General features: G+C 44.9%; 1 protein-coding gene across 7 annotated transcripts in view; it reads left to right on the top strand.

The window, feature by feature from the left end:
• meis2a (Meis homeobox 2a) overlaps window positions 1-15,577 on the top strand; it is an 80,915-nt gene that overhangs the window by 44,046 nt on the left and 21,292 nt on the right. For all 7 annotated transcript variants that reach the window (XM_039785879.1, XM_039785880.1, XM_039785876.1 and 4 more), the window contains exon 9: window positions 11,040-11,116. In XM_039785879.1, coding sequence (XP_039641813.1) covers window positions 11,040-11,116 — 77 coding nt within the window. The remainder of the gene's footprint in view (window positions 1-11,039; window positions 11,117-15,577) is intronic.

Raw genomic sequence — 15,577 nt, 5'->3', positions numbered from 1 at the left:
CCTGTGTTTTTTTTTGCCAAGATACCCTTGTTTTCACTGCTCTGCAAACTTTTTCACCATCTTACTTCACCAACTTTTTCATCCATGTCATGGTGCCAGACGTAGGGGGCTCAGGGTTGGTGGTTGGCATTGGGTGCAGTGTGCAGGGAGAAGGCTAGTGTGGGGACGAGGTTGTGTGAGATAGATGGGTCAGAGAGAACTGGGCGGCGAGTGAGCAAAGAGTTAAAAGCATCCATGTGATGGGCTCACCTCTGCACCAGGCCTGGTGAAAGGCGGCAGGGTGCTGTCGGGGAAAATGACTTCCTGAGACATTACCATCAATCACCAGACAGGTCAGGCCCCCCAATCCCGCCATCAGGATGGAGGAGAGGAGAAGGGGGATGGGGATGGGGGATTAGACTAGAGGGGACGAAAACGGAGAGGAAGACTGGGTTCAGGCTTGTTGGGGAACAGACTATTAACAATCTCTTTCTCTCAGTGTCTGACTGTTTTATGTCTTTCTCTTCCTCTGCCTATCTATCTCTCCATGTCTTTCTCTCTTTCTATTTTCCGGTCTTCCATAAAACGGCTACCCAGGCATTCTGGAACAGCCCCTGCTGGTCAGAGTCCTCTCCTCTGCTCAATTGCATCATTAATTATTCCACAGGCAGTTGGCTAGAAGCAAATCTAAAGAGAGGAAGAGAAATAGAGAGGGAGCAAGAGTTAGATGGGGGAGATGGGGGACAGCTGTCCAACACCCCCAGTTGGTCTTGCTTTCACTCTCTTTCTATCTCTGTCTCTTTTTTCTTTCTGTAAATGAAGGATGGGAGAGGGGAGGGGCTTGGGTTACCTCAGTGAGCGGTTGTGTTACATTCCTGAGAAGGGAAGGGGTAGGGGGGTGGTTCAACGAGTTGTTGAAAAGAACACAGACGCTTGTCAACAGCCTCCGAGCTGGGGAGCCATCATGCCTTGCTTTAGGCCCAGAGGTCAATGACCCTGTGTTGCACCCAGAAAGAGACCCAGGTAGAAAGAGAGAGAAAGAGAACCACCAAAAGCTACAACAAATCACCATATGGTACGTGTCGCTGCTTGTCTGTGGCAGAGGTCAGTCAAAAGCTTCAAAAATCTCTAAATCCTTTTCTTTCTCTCTTCACCCATAAAACACTGTACGTGACAAGTGACTGTGGATTAGCTTTCTCCAAGGAAGTAGAAGGAAGAGGAGAGGCAGAGAGAGAGAGAGAGAGAGAGAGAGAGAGACCGAAAAAACGGCAAGCGCTGGCAGTCACGGCAAAATGGCCCATTAGATTTAAGGAGTAAAAGTTCATCAGCTTTATTAATGGGAAGGTATATAAATGAAGTATGAATTACCTGACTTTTATGGAGTGGCGAGAGTGAAACTGGAGTGTCTTATGATATAATGTTTTAGTGAGCTGCTCTGAGCGCTCTGATGAGCACGCTGCAGAGAGGAGGATGAGAGAGAGAGAAAGAGAGAGAGACTGGAGTGTGCTGGGGTCCCCTGAGTCCAGCGGCTGGAAGGTTGCCTGATTGTTGCTAACATGCGTAGCTGATCGGGTTAGCTTGGAGACAGGGACGTCCGTAGCTTCCAGGCTTATTATTTGCGTATCATTAGCTAGCATAGTAAAAAAAAAAATTGCTGGCACGAAAAAAAAAGGTCAGCCACATCTCTGATTTTGTCGCTCTTTTACACACGTGCATGCAAGCACAATTGTGCAGCTACAGTCGAACATGCATCCAGTTGCGCATGCACAAGTTATAAACAAGCATGCATGCACGCTCGCATACAGTATATACAAGGACAAGGGCACACACGGCAGTGCACAGACAGACACATACACACACACAAACACACATGCTCCCCACCATCCTGTAATAAGCGGTAAGCTGAGCTAGCTGATGGTCATCCTCCCATGGGGCTGCTGGGTGGCTGCCAACTTCCTGCCTGCTTTGTCAGTGGATAAAGCCCCTAACAAACGAGAGGGCTGTAGCTAGGCAGGCCAGCCAGGTCAAAGGTCACCTCGGCCCCCGGGCAGGATTGAGCCTAAGAGCACTACAAGGAGAGAGAGGGAGAGGATGGAAGAATGCACTTAAAGATTGGCTGCTATTAACCAGGCCTAAAAGCTATATCCCTCCCTTACCACTCCTTCTCTTCTTTTCTTTTCTCTTCTCTTCTTCTTTTTTTTTTTTTGGCGGCACTTCACAAAGGCATTTTAACTTCACCTCGCATGTCGACTCTGCTTTGAGGAACATTAAGAAAGTGAAAGATCCTGAGGGCATTTGTCAGTCCACACAACCCTGTGCAGCCAGCCGCCCCTGGGTGTTGAGCAATGACAGGAGATATCTCCTTGACTCATGCACCCTCAGATGAAAGGAGAGCTCAGAAGACGTGCATGTCTGAGAGGCAAAAAACGGAATTCAGTAAAAGAGAACAGACACAACAGGTAGGGACGGGGTGGTGACTGATCAGGGCTTGGCTGGCTTTGTTCCATGGAAGTACTTGTGATCTCAGATGAATGCACCTATGGTTACCATCAGCTATGCTCCTCCGTCTCACTGACAGGGACATGATGTGAAGTGTCTGTCTGTCGTGGGCCTAAGAGCTTCTCTCACTGGCAGAGGATAGAGGAACAGGGAGACAGTGGACGAGAGAAGAGAAAATCCTTCCTTCCACCCCAGCTGTCCATTCAGAGGGAGAGAAAATTTGACATGGTTGACTTGAGCACATTTAGCATCATTAGCAAACAGGAAGTGTCCCCTGCAGCTGTTTTTTGGTGGGGGAAGGGGTGTTCCTGCCCACACTGTAATGGACAAATGTTACCCACCATGTTTGCCTTTGATTTTTGACCTGAAAACAAAAATTGACATTACAAATGTCCTATGATATCTTCCAAATTGGCTTGACATTCCATAGCTGGCCCCGGGGGTTTCTTGTTTGTCCTCTGTAAGTGGTTGTGCTCTTGTTGTTGTGTCCTGAGGCTCGCTATTAGAATGTACTGGCCTTTCTCTCGAGAATGCAGAGTCTTAAAGAGACAGAGGGAGAGACTAGAAAGAGAGAGCTAAAAGAGGTTGTGGTTGTGTATTTGAATACTTATGCTCATTAAGTTAATGCACAATGAAAGGGATAACCGTCAAGTGGAAACTCTAAGAAGCTTCTATTTGAAGAGCAAATCAGTCCCTCAGTCTGTCCATCTCTCCACAAATTAATCTGTTTCTATTTCAATTGAAGATCAGCACCACTTTACATTGACTTGGGAAGTTAAACAAAGTCAGCAGAACACAATAGAGAAAGAGGATAAACTTAAAGAGACCCTGTATGTTAATATAAAGTCCTTTTCCCAACAGACTTTATCAACAGGCTCTAGGTTGTAAGTGCTTTACTGTCTTGCCCCCTGTGCTTTCCCAGCATTTATTTTTTGTAAGTGGCCTGTAAGCTTCAGTATGCCTGAATAGTGTCTAACAACCTAGACACATTTGATACAGAACATTTATATATATATATATAAATCCTAAGGAAAAACAAAGCCACATGTCAGGAGGTATTTATGGTAATTTTGAAAGCACAGAAACTATTTTTCTCCCCCGTAGGAAATGATAGGACCTGAAAAGGGTATAAAACATTTTTTTGTGTGCATTTGGTGGTGTCCTTTTTTATTCCACCCATGCTAGAGGTTTTCTTAGGCCAACTCAAATTCAGTAAGTCAGTGTAAAAAATAATTGCCTTTTTACAATGTGTGCATACGTCATTAAACCAGTGCCAGTGTTTATTCAGAGGCTTAGTAGGTTCACTACACTTCAGCTATAGCATGTGCTCCCAGTGACTTTATGACTGGCAACAGTGACAAGTGGTGAGGATATGAGGTTGTCGAATGCAGGCAAAGTGGGTGGGTCTACTGCTTTGACAGGCCCACCAGGCCTCTAATGATCTGCTTATAGGCCCTAAAAGTCCCTCGCAAAGGCAGGAGACCAATTACCTCACGCTCCCAACTAGCAACATCATAGAGGATAAAAGAACGGTAGGTTCATTTGTACCGAATCACAAAACAAATCTCCCAAAGAGTTGAAAAATTAAAGTTTTTTATTGAATTTTACTAGGAACAAAATCCTTTGTAGGAGGATGATCTTTTTGGCTCAGCTATAGTCATTGCAACAATATGTTTTAGAGATTTCTTTGAGAGCAAGTAGTGAGCATGGCTGTGTGTTGACATCAGGCATGCTGGAGAGCAGAGCAGAACAGAGCTGGGTGCCCCTGAGCACGCAGTTACCACAACAAAGCCAACAGACTGGTCTGATAAACCAGGCCAAATTCCTGCCCTCTAGGACCTGGCTTAAAGCTTGAGCGGAAACTTTGAAAGAGGGGGGACGAGAGGAGAGGAGAGGAGAAGAGAAAGAGGTGGAGTGAAGAGGATACGAGGCCAGACAGGTTAGCGTGTAGTGAGAAAGGGATAGCTGCTGGGCCCTATGGAGTATGGCAGGAGAAGGAGAGATCGACGGAAATGAGAGCGAGGGAGGGACTGAGAGGAGACGAGGCCCCCGCTGTAAGGATGCAGGGATCGTATTCCTTTTCTTGAAAGTGGAGGGGCAGCCGTGTGGTGGAAAAAGAAGCCATGAACTCGATCTGACGATTAAATAGGCCCATCTCTATGGCTGCAGGCAACAAATGAGACCAGGTCCACAACAGAGTACACACACAGTTTGTGTATATAACTGTTGGCAAATTCCAAAAGATTGATCATTGAGTTGATCCTCGTTCGGGAGTCTTTTAGAGATAGTGAACACAGTTTTATTTTCTTTATCGGATAAAAGTGATACCTAAATATAATTATGCGTGATAGCATTTGGAAACGTTCCCCTAAAAACATCTCCTTTTTTGCTGGTCGATCTGCTAAGTCTGGAGGTGCATTGGGATTGTGTGGGAGTGATTGCTATTTAGCCTCATGGAGCTTGGTACAATCAGATGCCTATATCTCACATATCCTCCAGGGCTCCTTTCTCACCCTCATCACTCCATTCATTCCTCGCTCCTTCTGACTCCCCTCACCCACTTTGCTGTTACTGTAGCTTGGCAGGCGAGCGGGGCAGTTATGCTGTAGAGCTTCTCTACAACCTTGCACCATCTCCAGTGAACATAAATTAATGGTGTAGAGCAAACAGGCTGCTGGCATTGGTCCAGGAGCTGGCTTTCAGGAGCCAAGCCAGCGATTGTTGTGGCGGGCCATGGCAGCAACAGCAGTAGTAGTACTGATGCACTGCCAACCAACCAGCCAGCCAGTCAGAGAGGCAGACAGAGAGACTTGGGGCCCTTTTGCTCTATAATAGATGCTGCGGGCCTCGCCAGTCCGCCTTGCATTTGCAATCATCACTGTTTTACTGTCAGAGGGCAGTCCTCTGAGAGCCCTTATATTTATTGTGGAAGCGCTAGAGTCTTGAGTGAGCGAGACAGAAGTGTAGTGGTATGTTCTGAATGCAGACCGTGTGAGGTGTAGATATGGATGTACTTTTATTTGCTGTTATCAGAGGTTGGCATGCAGTGTGTGCGGTTTTGTAGGTTGGCATCTTGTGAGTTCTGTTTATAAGTTGGCTGTTATCTGTGTGTGTATGGGGGGGGTGCGTGCGTGCGTGCGTGCGTGCGTGCATGTGTGTGCGCGCGTGCAGTCAAGAGAGGGAGAGAGAAAGGGAGAGCTGCCGGGTTGAGTCATTGAGTCATGTGGCATTCTTGCCTGTTTTCAGACTGTTGTCAGGAAGCAGTGTAGTTCCCAGTAAAATAAAACAAACACCCCCAAAAAAACGTCTACTCCCTCCCCACCTCCACCCGCCCGAAAACACACAAAGGGAGGGAGTGAGAGAAAAATGAAGTTAAGCGTAGAGATACAAATGCAGATGGTTTTGAAGATAGTGATGAAAAGAGAACAGCATATTAAACTTTAGTTCACACGCACGAACTTCAACCAGTTTACTCCATTTGCAGTCCTCAGTTTGGGGTCAGCTAAGTATGAGAATAAACCAGACATTAGTGCATAACGGATTAAATAAATTAAAAATGATCTTTGAAATCACAAAGCTGCATTACTAATCATTTTAACTCATCATAATTGTAATGTGGTACAAATAATTATGTGTAGTTTATACTGAAATTCATTGTCATAGGCATATCTTCATATGTCTATGACAATGAATTTCTATTCTCTTTTTTTAATTGTCACTCGTAAATCTATTTGATGTTTACAGACGGAAGTAATTAACCATATTCTTCAATTTAAACCTTAAAATCTGTCAGAAAACCACAACTAAAAAGCCAGATATTGCTCTGTGCATAGTAAACACTCGTGATGGAGTCAAAAACTCCACTGGATTTATTTGTCATATCTGTTTGATCTCCCGGTAATGCCGATATGCATTCAATCTCATTGTCATTTGTCAAAGAAGCCAATTGTAGCATTATTAACAACGGCGACTTGATATTTAAAATGTGCCAATCTTACGCCAGCTCAATGCAGAATCCATATTAAAATGTCATTCCTATATTTGATTGCGTTTATTTCTGACAGTGAATATTATTATCATCCTCCAGTTGCTTTGATTAAAAACAAATAAGATTCCAATCAATGTGAGGAAGGCATTTATGAAAGGAAATACTGGGAAACAATATTGCTGTAAAACTAGACACAAACTCACAATGAAGCCCAACATAAAAGCATTACTTTGCAAAAAAGTTATTATATAGAATTGTGTCTATTTAGCATTTGACACTTTTTTTTTATAATAAAACTTTAAAACAAATAGACAGACTTTTATAAAATAAAAAAAATATATATGCCGATTATGTAATAACCCTTTCCAAGTGACAAAATAGCTGGGGCTAAATCACACGAATCATCATGAGCAAATGCTCTGTGTTGCCACGGCAACAGGGTAAACAGCCAATAGCCTGTGATTTCCTGGGAGTCATTAGCATGGAATAGGTTTGCAAGCCTCTGCGACCTTGTGACCTGGCACTATAACTCATGTCACACACTGATGATGTCATTCATCAATGGGGTCCACCAGCGGCTCAGGCAAGGGGCTGCAGGTTGGCTGAGCGGCGGGGAAGGGGGCAGAGTGGGAAAAGCGGCGAGGGTCGAATTGAACGGCCGGGATAATGAGCGGGCTGTGGGGTTTGACGGCGGCAGTGAATAGGTGTCAGGAGAGTATGAATCTGATCTATAGCAAGCTGGATGTTGAATGAGTAGATAGGAGTCGGTGTAGGGGCGAAAGGTGGGGTGTGTAGTAAGTGTGGTCCAGCAGTAGATGTGGTTATTGTATATGGTGAAATGCCAAGCTGGGGCTCAGGGGGGGTTTAAGGACCAAACACAGCAGATGATGGAGCCACCTCGGCTTGTAATGTTCAGCAACCACAGGAGACTATCAGAGAGCACAGAACACATCACACCCTGTAATTTAGCCATCACACACACACACACACACACACACACACACACACACACACAGCTCAATCCTCAACGACTGGCAGAATGTGATCCACCTGCGTATGCGCCTGTGTTTATGTGTTTGTGGTGACATTTGGCTGTGCTTTTTCAGGTCAGATTGTAGGAGTTGGACAACATGTGTGCATCAGGAAAGTGCAGGCTTGTGCCATTAAGAGGCGTTAGCATAATTAACAGAGCTGTTTTCGATCCGGCATTGCCCGGACAACAAATTGAAGCTGCTCATTTCTGGCTCTAATTATTTATAGACTGGCTGTTTTACGTTTTGCGGTCAATTCTTTTTTAAGGATATTGGCCTTGGTGTTTGCCTTGAACATATTGAGCGGATCCTAAGCTAGTGCAGAGATTATCAATACCATCTTTGATCTTGCTCAGTGTTTGTGTTTCATCCATTAAATAACCATGTCATACTGTCTCCTGAGGGTAGGGAAGGACATTTTCTGGAAGGAACACATTAGAACAGATTTAGCACTTTGACTGTGTCTAATATTTATTCACTGATTCATCTCATGTTTACTCTTTTCATATCAGATTTAGTTTGTGCTCATTGGATGATTTACTAACATAAATCTTTATAGATGTAATTAACATTAAGAGGTTACTCAGAGGTCTAAATAGCCAGTTCTCCAATTTCACGGCTGCTGCAGCCCTGTAACCACGAGGCCCACCATGCTGGCTTATTTCTCACGTGTGTGTGTGTGTGTGTGTGTGTGTGTGTGTGTGTGTGTGTGTGTGTGTGTGTGTGTGTGTGTGTGTGTGTGTGTGTGTGTGTGTGTGTGTGTGTGTGTGTGTGTGTGTCGCCATTGCCACCACACCATTTTTTTGTAGCTGAGATTTCAGAGCGTCAAGTGTGGGTGGCCTGCAGTCACAGCCATAAAAAGTGTGTGTGTCTGGGAAGGGGGTCAGTAAGTAAGGCGAGAGAGAGCTAAGAACAGATTAAGAGAGGATGAATAAAGGTTGAATACAGACATACTGTGTGTATGTTTGTTTGTATGTGTGTGTTTGCTTGCTTGTGTGTGTGTGTGTGTGTGTGTGTGTGTGTGTGTGTGTGTGTGTGTTGTGTGTGCCTGCCTGGCGGTGCATATGTGCAAGTGCATGCAAGTCTTGGGGTTGCAGCGGAGTGATCTAGTCTGACACAGGGAGGCAAGGAGAGGGGAATGAGCGAGGGCTGGGAGGGGTATGAGATGAACCAAATAGGATTTTATTTTAGTGTCGTGTCTATGTGGTCAGAGTAAATCTCCTTACTCAGGGGTTTTGTGTGCGAGGGGGGCTTTAACGTTCCCACTCTCCTTGATGAGACATCTTTCTTGTTTGTTCAAACCATTCATTACGTGGTGGCTGCTGGACGAGCTATGCCGCTGGTCGGCGTATTTATCACCGGGCTAAAGCGCGCTCTGGCTGACAGTATGCGATTGATGACCGGGTCTGGGCTCGAGAGGCTGAGGAAGCCTTAATACAATGTAAATGACCCACTCCCATTTCCAATCTAGGCTGCTCCTCTCCCCTACACCTCCATACCACATCATCTTTAGCTATGTCTCAATTTGTGTATATGTTTGTGCGGTGTGCTCACATAAAAAAAGAGTAGGAGGGAGTGTGTGTCCTGTTATATTTGCGAGTGTGTTCTGATTGTGACCGAGGTCATAGCTAATGTGAAAACGCCTAGGAAGCCCAGGAGGGTAAGGGGGAGGGAAAGAGAGGCTGTACTCTTATAACATGTTGTTGTCCAGAGCGGACACACACAAACACACACACACACACACACACACACACACACACACACACACACACACACACACACATGGATATATAGATATGTATATCTCTTGCACACTGTGCATTCTACTGAGCACGTTTACACACACGTACACACACACACACACACACATACACAGAGTAACCAATAGAGATTGCTCTGTCTTCCCGAGCCAAGGAAATGTCAGCACCTGGCAATCAAAAAATGTATTCCTATGCAAGCATTATCATCTTTCCTTTGTTAATAATTTTAGCATATTAAAAGGGACTACGTACACAAGTACAAATCATAGTAATCCCTCTCTGCAGCCGGGACTCATTATTTGTCCAATCTCAGCCTTGTTTGTTATTAATTGAGCACATTCCTCAAAGCATTTTTTTCCCCATCTCTCCTTTAATTAAAACAGACTACATTTAGACAGCCAGTACTACCTGAAACGAGAAATTGTCCTCTCTGCTGATAGGAAACCTCACTTAACATCAATTATTTCAGCAGTAAATTAGGAAATTGTTCTTGAGCAACTGTTATCATTTCCAGTTAAAGTTGAATTCAATTAACACGAACCAGGTATATATTACCAGCTTCATGAAATTTGTTTTCTCAATGAGTGTGGAGCTGGAAAAAAGGGTACAAGTCGTGAGGTTTAAGGTCTTTTCCTTGAAGGGGAAGAATGTGTGTTAATGGAGCTTGAAACCAACCGAAAACAGAGGAGGATTTAAGTGTCAGTTTTTAAAAGGAATGTGTGTGTGTGTTGTGATTTGCAGGTGTCATGTCTATGAATATTTGTTTGTGTGCATTTCTGTTTGCACAGTTGCGTGTGAACGTGCAACTCTGTGTGCATGCATGCTCTCTGTCTGCAGTGGCTGAATGCAGCACATAGTCTCGTTTGTTTCGTTTGCGTGCGCCCCAACTCCTAATCTGGCCCTTAAAGACATCTGTCACCAGCGATCACTGTTGTTTTGTCATGCTTCATAGCAAGCCCAGGGGGAGCAAGGCAGCCCAAGGTCTGCCATTTATATCAGCCCATGTTCTCGAGATTGGACCTGACACAAATAGTATCATCGCAGCCGTGGTCGCAGAATTACATTTTCAGGTAGAAATCTTGGCGAGGCTGTGGAGGAGATTTCACAGCTCTCTGTTCTTTTAGCATTAGTCTGTATTCAGCTGCTCTCCATGAAAGAGCCACCACCAGGATAAATGTCAGACATTCAAGGAAAGATAAATGTATTCATTGCAAATATGCACCCACTCATTCTGTTGCTTGGTATTATAAAAGGATTCTCAGACACCACAGTACAGTATCTTCGTTCGGGCTTTCTTGAAAGTCTTGTTCGTCAGCGTGTTTGTGTACTTGTGAATGTGTGTACACACTATATTTGGTGTGTGTACACACACACTGTATGTTGTTTGGTTGTGTGTGGGCGGAGTGGGGATAGGGAAGGGGGTTATCACAGTTGACAGTTTTGTCAAACTTGTTCGGCCAGCTCTGACAGGTTTAACACTGAATTGTGTAAGTGTGTGGTTTGACGACGTATGGGTGGACCAGTGCGAGCTGTGAATGTCTATACAGCGCAAGGGAGGGGCAGGGTTAGGTGGAGGTCACGAGAAGGTGCAGTCTTGGGTTACACAATTAAAAAAAACATGGGAACATATTGAATACATACAGTAATAATCAACAGCCAGGAACTTGACTCAGAGCATGTGTTCCCATTATGAGTGCTTACATACATGGATATTTATGTTAATCTGTATGTCAAAGAGGCTCATTTGTGTGCGTTTCTCTCTCTCTCTTTTGCTCCTTACAGCACCCATACCCTTCTGAAGAGCAGAAGAAGCAGCTAGCCCAAGACACAGGCCTCACCATCTTACAAGTAAACAACTGGTGAGTCAAGATTTCCGCTCGCCCTATCTCCACCACCAGCATCGCTCTGCCTTTCATTTTCAAAAGCCTTCGCCTCCCTCTCCCCGGCAAGTGTGAAAACCGTTTATGTACAGCTCCCCCTGTCACATATAGACACACACGGAGGTGCACACGTTGATGAACACACAGACAACCTTTGTAACATTATTACATGTAAGCTACCAGGATGTTCCGGTGTTATCGGCGAAGTGTTCTGCGGCTAAGTCAGTGGTCTTTGTGGATTGATGCACATGTATTCAGTGGGATATATTTAAGGGAGAAAGGCAGAGATCATAAGCTACCCCGACAGCCCCCACACCTACCCCACCCCTTCATCCAAAAAACATACCTAGCACTGCCACTGGTGCCCCCACAAAAGGCAAAACTGCCTTCCACCCCCTCCCCATTTTACACAAGCTATATGGTGGATTAAGGTTTTGGTGGCCTGGCCAGCAGGGCCTTTGTAGATGGCTTAGCACATAACTGGGGGTGGTGGATTAAATAAAATGATCACAGAAGCAAAGAAATGATACAGGAATTACTTATCAAAATACTAGCCCAGGTTTTATCTGCAGCTTAATTTTGTTCAGTACATTCTCAGGGTGATGTTCAGATTAATTGAACTGACAGCTTCTTTTCAAATTTCCGGGAAGGTATTTGCACGGATTTCAGGTCTTACACAAACTTAATTATATGGAACCCCATTTTATCATTCTAATTCCATGTAGCGGGGGTTCTATTTACAAATGACAAGTCTGTGCCTTTTATTCACAGCTTTCCTTAATATATTTATCAAAGCGGGTTCATTTACAAAGTGCTCTATCTGTTGGGTACAGGCAGGCCGACATTAACGAAGCTTTTAGGTTTATCAGACTCGCAGCCTGACAAGCCACCCGAGGGTCAATTGATTTTTTGGTTCTGTGATACATTTTCTCATTTTTCCTGGATCACAATGAGAAACATGCCTAGAGAATTAGCCTGGTTTGGGTTTGTCGGCCTTATCTATCAGCCCCCTCCCTCGTCCTCCCCCCTCCATCCTGACATTCTCTCTCTCTCTCTCTCTCTCTCTCTCTCTCTCTCTCTCTCTCTCACCATTTTCTTTATTCCCTTCTAGCCAAGGGAAGTCAAGCTACTTAAATTGGCCACAGGAACCGCTGTTATCAGACTTTAATGCACCCTACAGTGTGGATAGCATTTCAATTACACCAGTAACCAAAGATTAGCCCCCGCTTGCATGTTTCATGCCTCGTGCCACCGTTTCAGGACGCCATGCACCTTACCTACAGGAGCAGAAAATTGAGTTGCCTTGCCTGTGTCATGGTGATTAATGCAGAAATATTCTGCAAACCTGCGAGGAGAGAGAGAGGGCGAGAGAAATAGACAGAGACATAGACAGAGATAGATATAGGAAGAGTCCCTGGCTTCTCAGAGCCTTCTTGTGAAATCCAAGCCTGGCACTAAAATGCCTCCGATCCATTTATAAAGAGGTCTGAAAGAATCTTGTGCTGGCTAACGTCTTCATGAACCCTGTTTCCACACGCACATACACATAGGTGGTCATGGAGCTGTGTATTAATGTTACACTAGCCATGTTAACAAAAACACACCAGGAATCAATTTTCACAAATAAAGTCATTAGATAGGCTTAGACTCTGCTGGTCTATCTCTGGTACATTCTGGGTGTTGTCATCTCGCCTGACGGATGATGCCACGTTATTGGCTATTTTATAGTGAGGGAAAGATGAGAGAGGGGGATAAGAGAGAAGATGCTGACGTTTTTTTTTTCCCCTCAAAGTGCTTAACCAGGCAGGACAGTGAGTTAGTTACAGTTGAATATTGCTTTGTTAGGCTTGTGAACTTGCTTTTTCCTCTTTGGTTTCTGGTGGCTGCCGAGATGGTCCACCTAAGATATGACAGAACTCTGCCATATGAAATTCCTGTTTAAAAAGAAGAAAAAAAAGCTCTTCAAATTCCTGGCTGGCCTTTTGCATTGTTCTGTAGTTCCCTTTGATGCATGGCCGCTGCCACGTTACTGGCCGAGAGAGAGAGAGAGAGAGAGAGAGAGACAGAGGGAGATAGAGACAGAGGGAGGGATAGACAGAAGCAGAGGATGAGTGGGGGGAAAGGGAGGGGATGGCCGCCGTCTTCGGTTTCCAGAGCTCTCCCTCGGGGAAAGGATGTGCTGAATCAGGGCTTTGTCCGCCGGCACAATCGCAGCCCAGCGAGGGCACAAGGGTGCTCTGTGTGATAGTCAATAGACAGTACATCTCGCTCTCTCCGCACTTGCCCCATCAAACCCTCCCGAATCAAACTCTCCAAATGACACCTCCCTATACGTTTACCTGCAGCTCACCTGTACACACAAAAAACTAAACTCATTGTAGACCACTTCCAGCTGGTTCGAAACGTTTGGCTCGGTAGCACAGAAGACACTCCACCTGCTTCTGTATCTAGTCTACTGTATATCATTAGCCGGGAGCTCACCTGTTTGTAGTCCACACCCCATTAGCTGTCTGATGTTAATAAGGAACAAAGGAAAAGGTTAAAGTCCAAAATCTCACTGCACTGGTGTTGAGAAGATGAGGAGGCGGACTTGATTATCCAGTTAATAGTATAGTCTGTGTGTAAGTGTGTGTGTGTGTGTATGTGCACCTTTACACATTATTACTAATGGGACACTCTGCTCTCTCAGTATGTTCGGAGATGTTATGTGTGTACAGTGTGTCAGGACACCATTAGTTGAGCATTAGGTAGTGTGTTTGCTCTGGCCACATTTGAGACATCTGGCGTCATGCTAACGGAATCGGGGAGTGGAGAGTCTGACATGTAATTGCATTTGTTTAAGATTGCGGGAAAAGGTGAGGGCCGTGTCACCCACGGCATTCTGGGATAGCGAAGTAGGTGAAACGGCAGACTTAGGTGTCTATACGCTGGAGAAGCGTTCACAGTTTACAGTATCTAGCGGTATATTTGCTTGCCTCAGCAGCTCCTGGTGTCCTGCTATCAGTCTGGGCTAAATGGGGCCTGACCGAATGCTTTCATGTCTCAGCGTCAGGCCCAGCACGATGCACCCTCACTCACTGCCATAAACACACACACACACACACACCAACTATCCTGCCGTTATTTACCACTGCAGCAATGCACACACATACACACATGCACGCAGGGTTATTACATGGGCCTGAGAGATGACGCCGATGACAGATGACTGAGAGAAACAGAATCTAAAAAAAGGAAGGAAATCGTCCCCTCATTAATCCCTCATCTCACAGGCAGCCAGTTGGTCATTTCCACGGCAGAGAGAGAGAGAGAGAGAACAGAGAAGCAGAGCGAGTCAGAGAGTGAATATGTCAGTTCTTGGCATCTATGATGACTGACTGCTGTGCCACTGGAGCACTAATAACAATAAAGAGGGCACTAAGCCACACTCTATTTTTACTTCTCTGCCTCCTCTCTACAGCCCAGGGGGGAATACATGGATAGACACACACACACACACACACACACAGGGGAGAGGCTCTAATTAGCGGCAGAAAGGAATACAATGAGTGAGTTATTAAGACACAGGGGCGGATCGCAGCCAACCTTTGCCCCCTGTCGGAGCACAGGTCACATGATAAGGGAAGGATATCCGCCAGACGACGGCGCCAAGCCGCCTGTGCCCACTGAGGAGATGAAATAGGCTCAATCTCTCTGGCCATTCAGGGCAGGGTATTGTGCACTGATTGTTTTTTTGTTTTTTTTCCTCAAGAATCTGTCCTCACCAGGAGGACAATCTCCACATTTAGCAACAGTCATCATATCACTCATTGTGCATTTACTGTACGTTTACATTAATACTATATAGTATATATATTTAATTCCATTGTTTTGTGCAACTGTAGAATAAGCTCATAAGACTAGACTACTAAAACTGCAGTATATACATATCTGTGTCCAATAAATGGCCGTATAAGACAGGTGTGCAGGTGAAATATATCAAATAAGAGTTGAAAAGAAAGGGCGAAAGGATACTACAGCTAAAAAAGACATACTTTTCAAAAGTCATTACACTCATATGTCTTTACAGGCCTCATCTACGTAGAATCCAGATTCTCCTCCCAGATTGCATCCTGCTGTAGTACAGCATGCAGAAAAACTGAGTTTAGCTAACTCTAAACTGACTGCTCTGTAGCTCTCTTCAAGCATGATCCCTATTCCGATCCTCAGTTTTCCCCTCTCTCTGCCTTTCATGGATCCTTCCAGACTTCTCAAAGTTTGAATCACCCAACAGAGGTACATAGAAGCTGTACTGCAGGTTCACATGCAAAGTGTTACTAACAAGCAACATTTGTTTGTAGTATCTGAGAACAAGAAAGTGAAAAACCAAAGCCAAATTTGTTCCTCCACTTAGCTAAGCATTTCCACCCCCCATTCCTCAGTCCAATGAGACACTTAGAA

Source organism: Perca fluviatilis, chromosome 20 (genome assembly GCF_010015445.1).
Source record: "Perca fluviatilis chromosome 20, GENO_Pfluv_1.0, whole genome shotgun sequence".
Taxonomy (NCBI): domain Eukaryota; kingdom Metazoa; phylum Chordata; class Actinopteri; order Perciformes; family Percidae; genus Perca; species Perca fluviatilis.
This window is presented reverse-complemented; position numbering and strand designations above follow the sequence as displayed.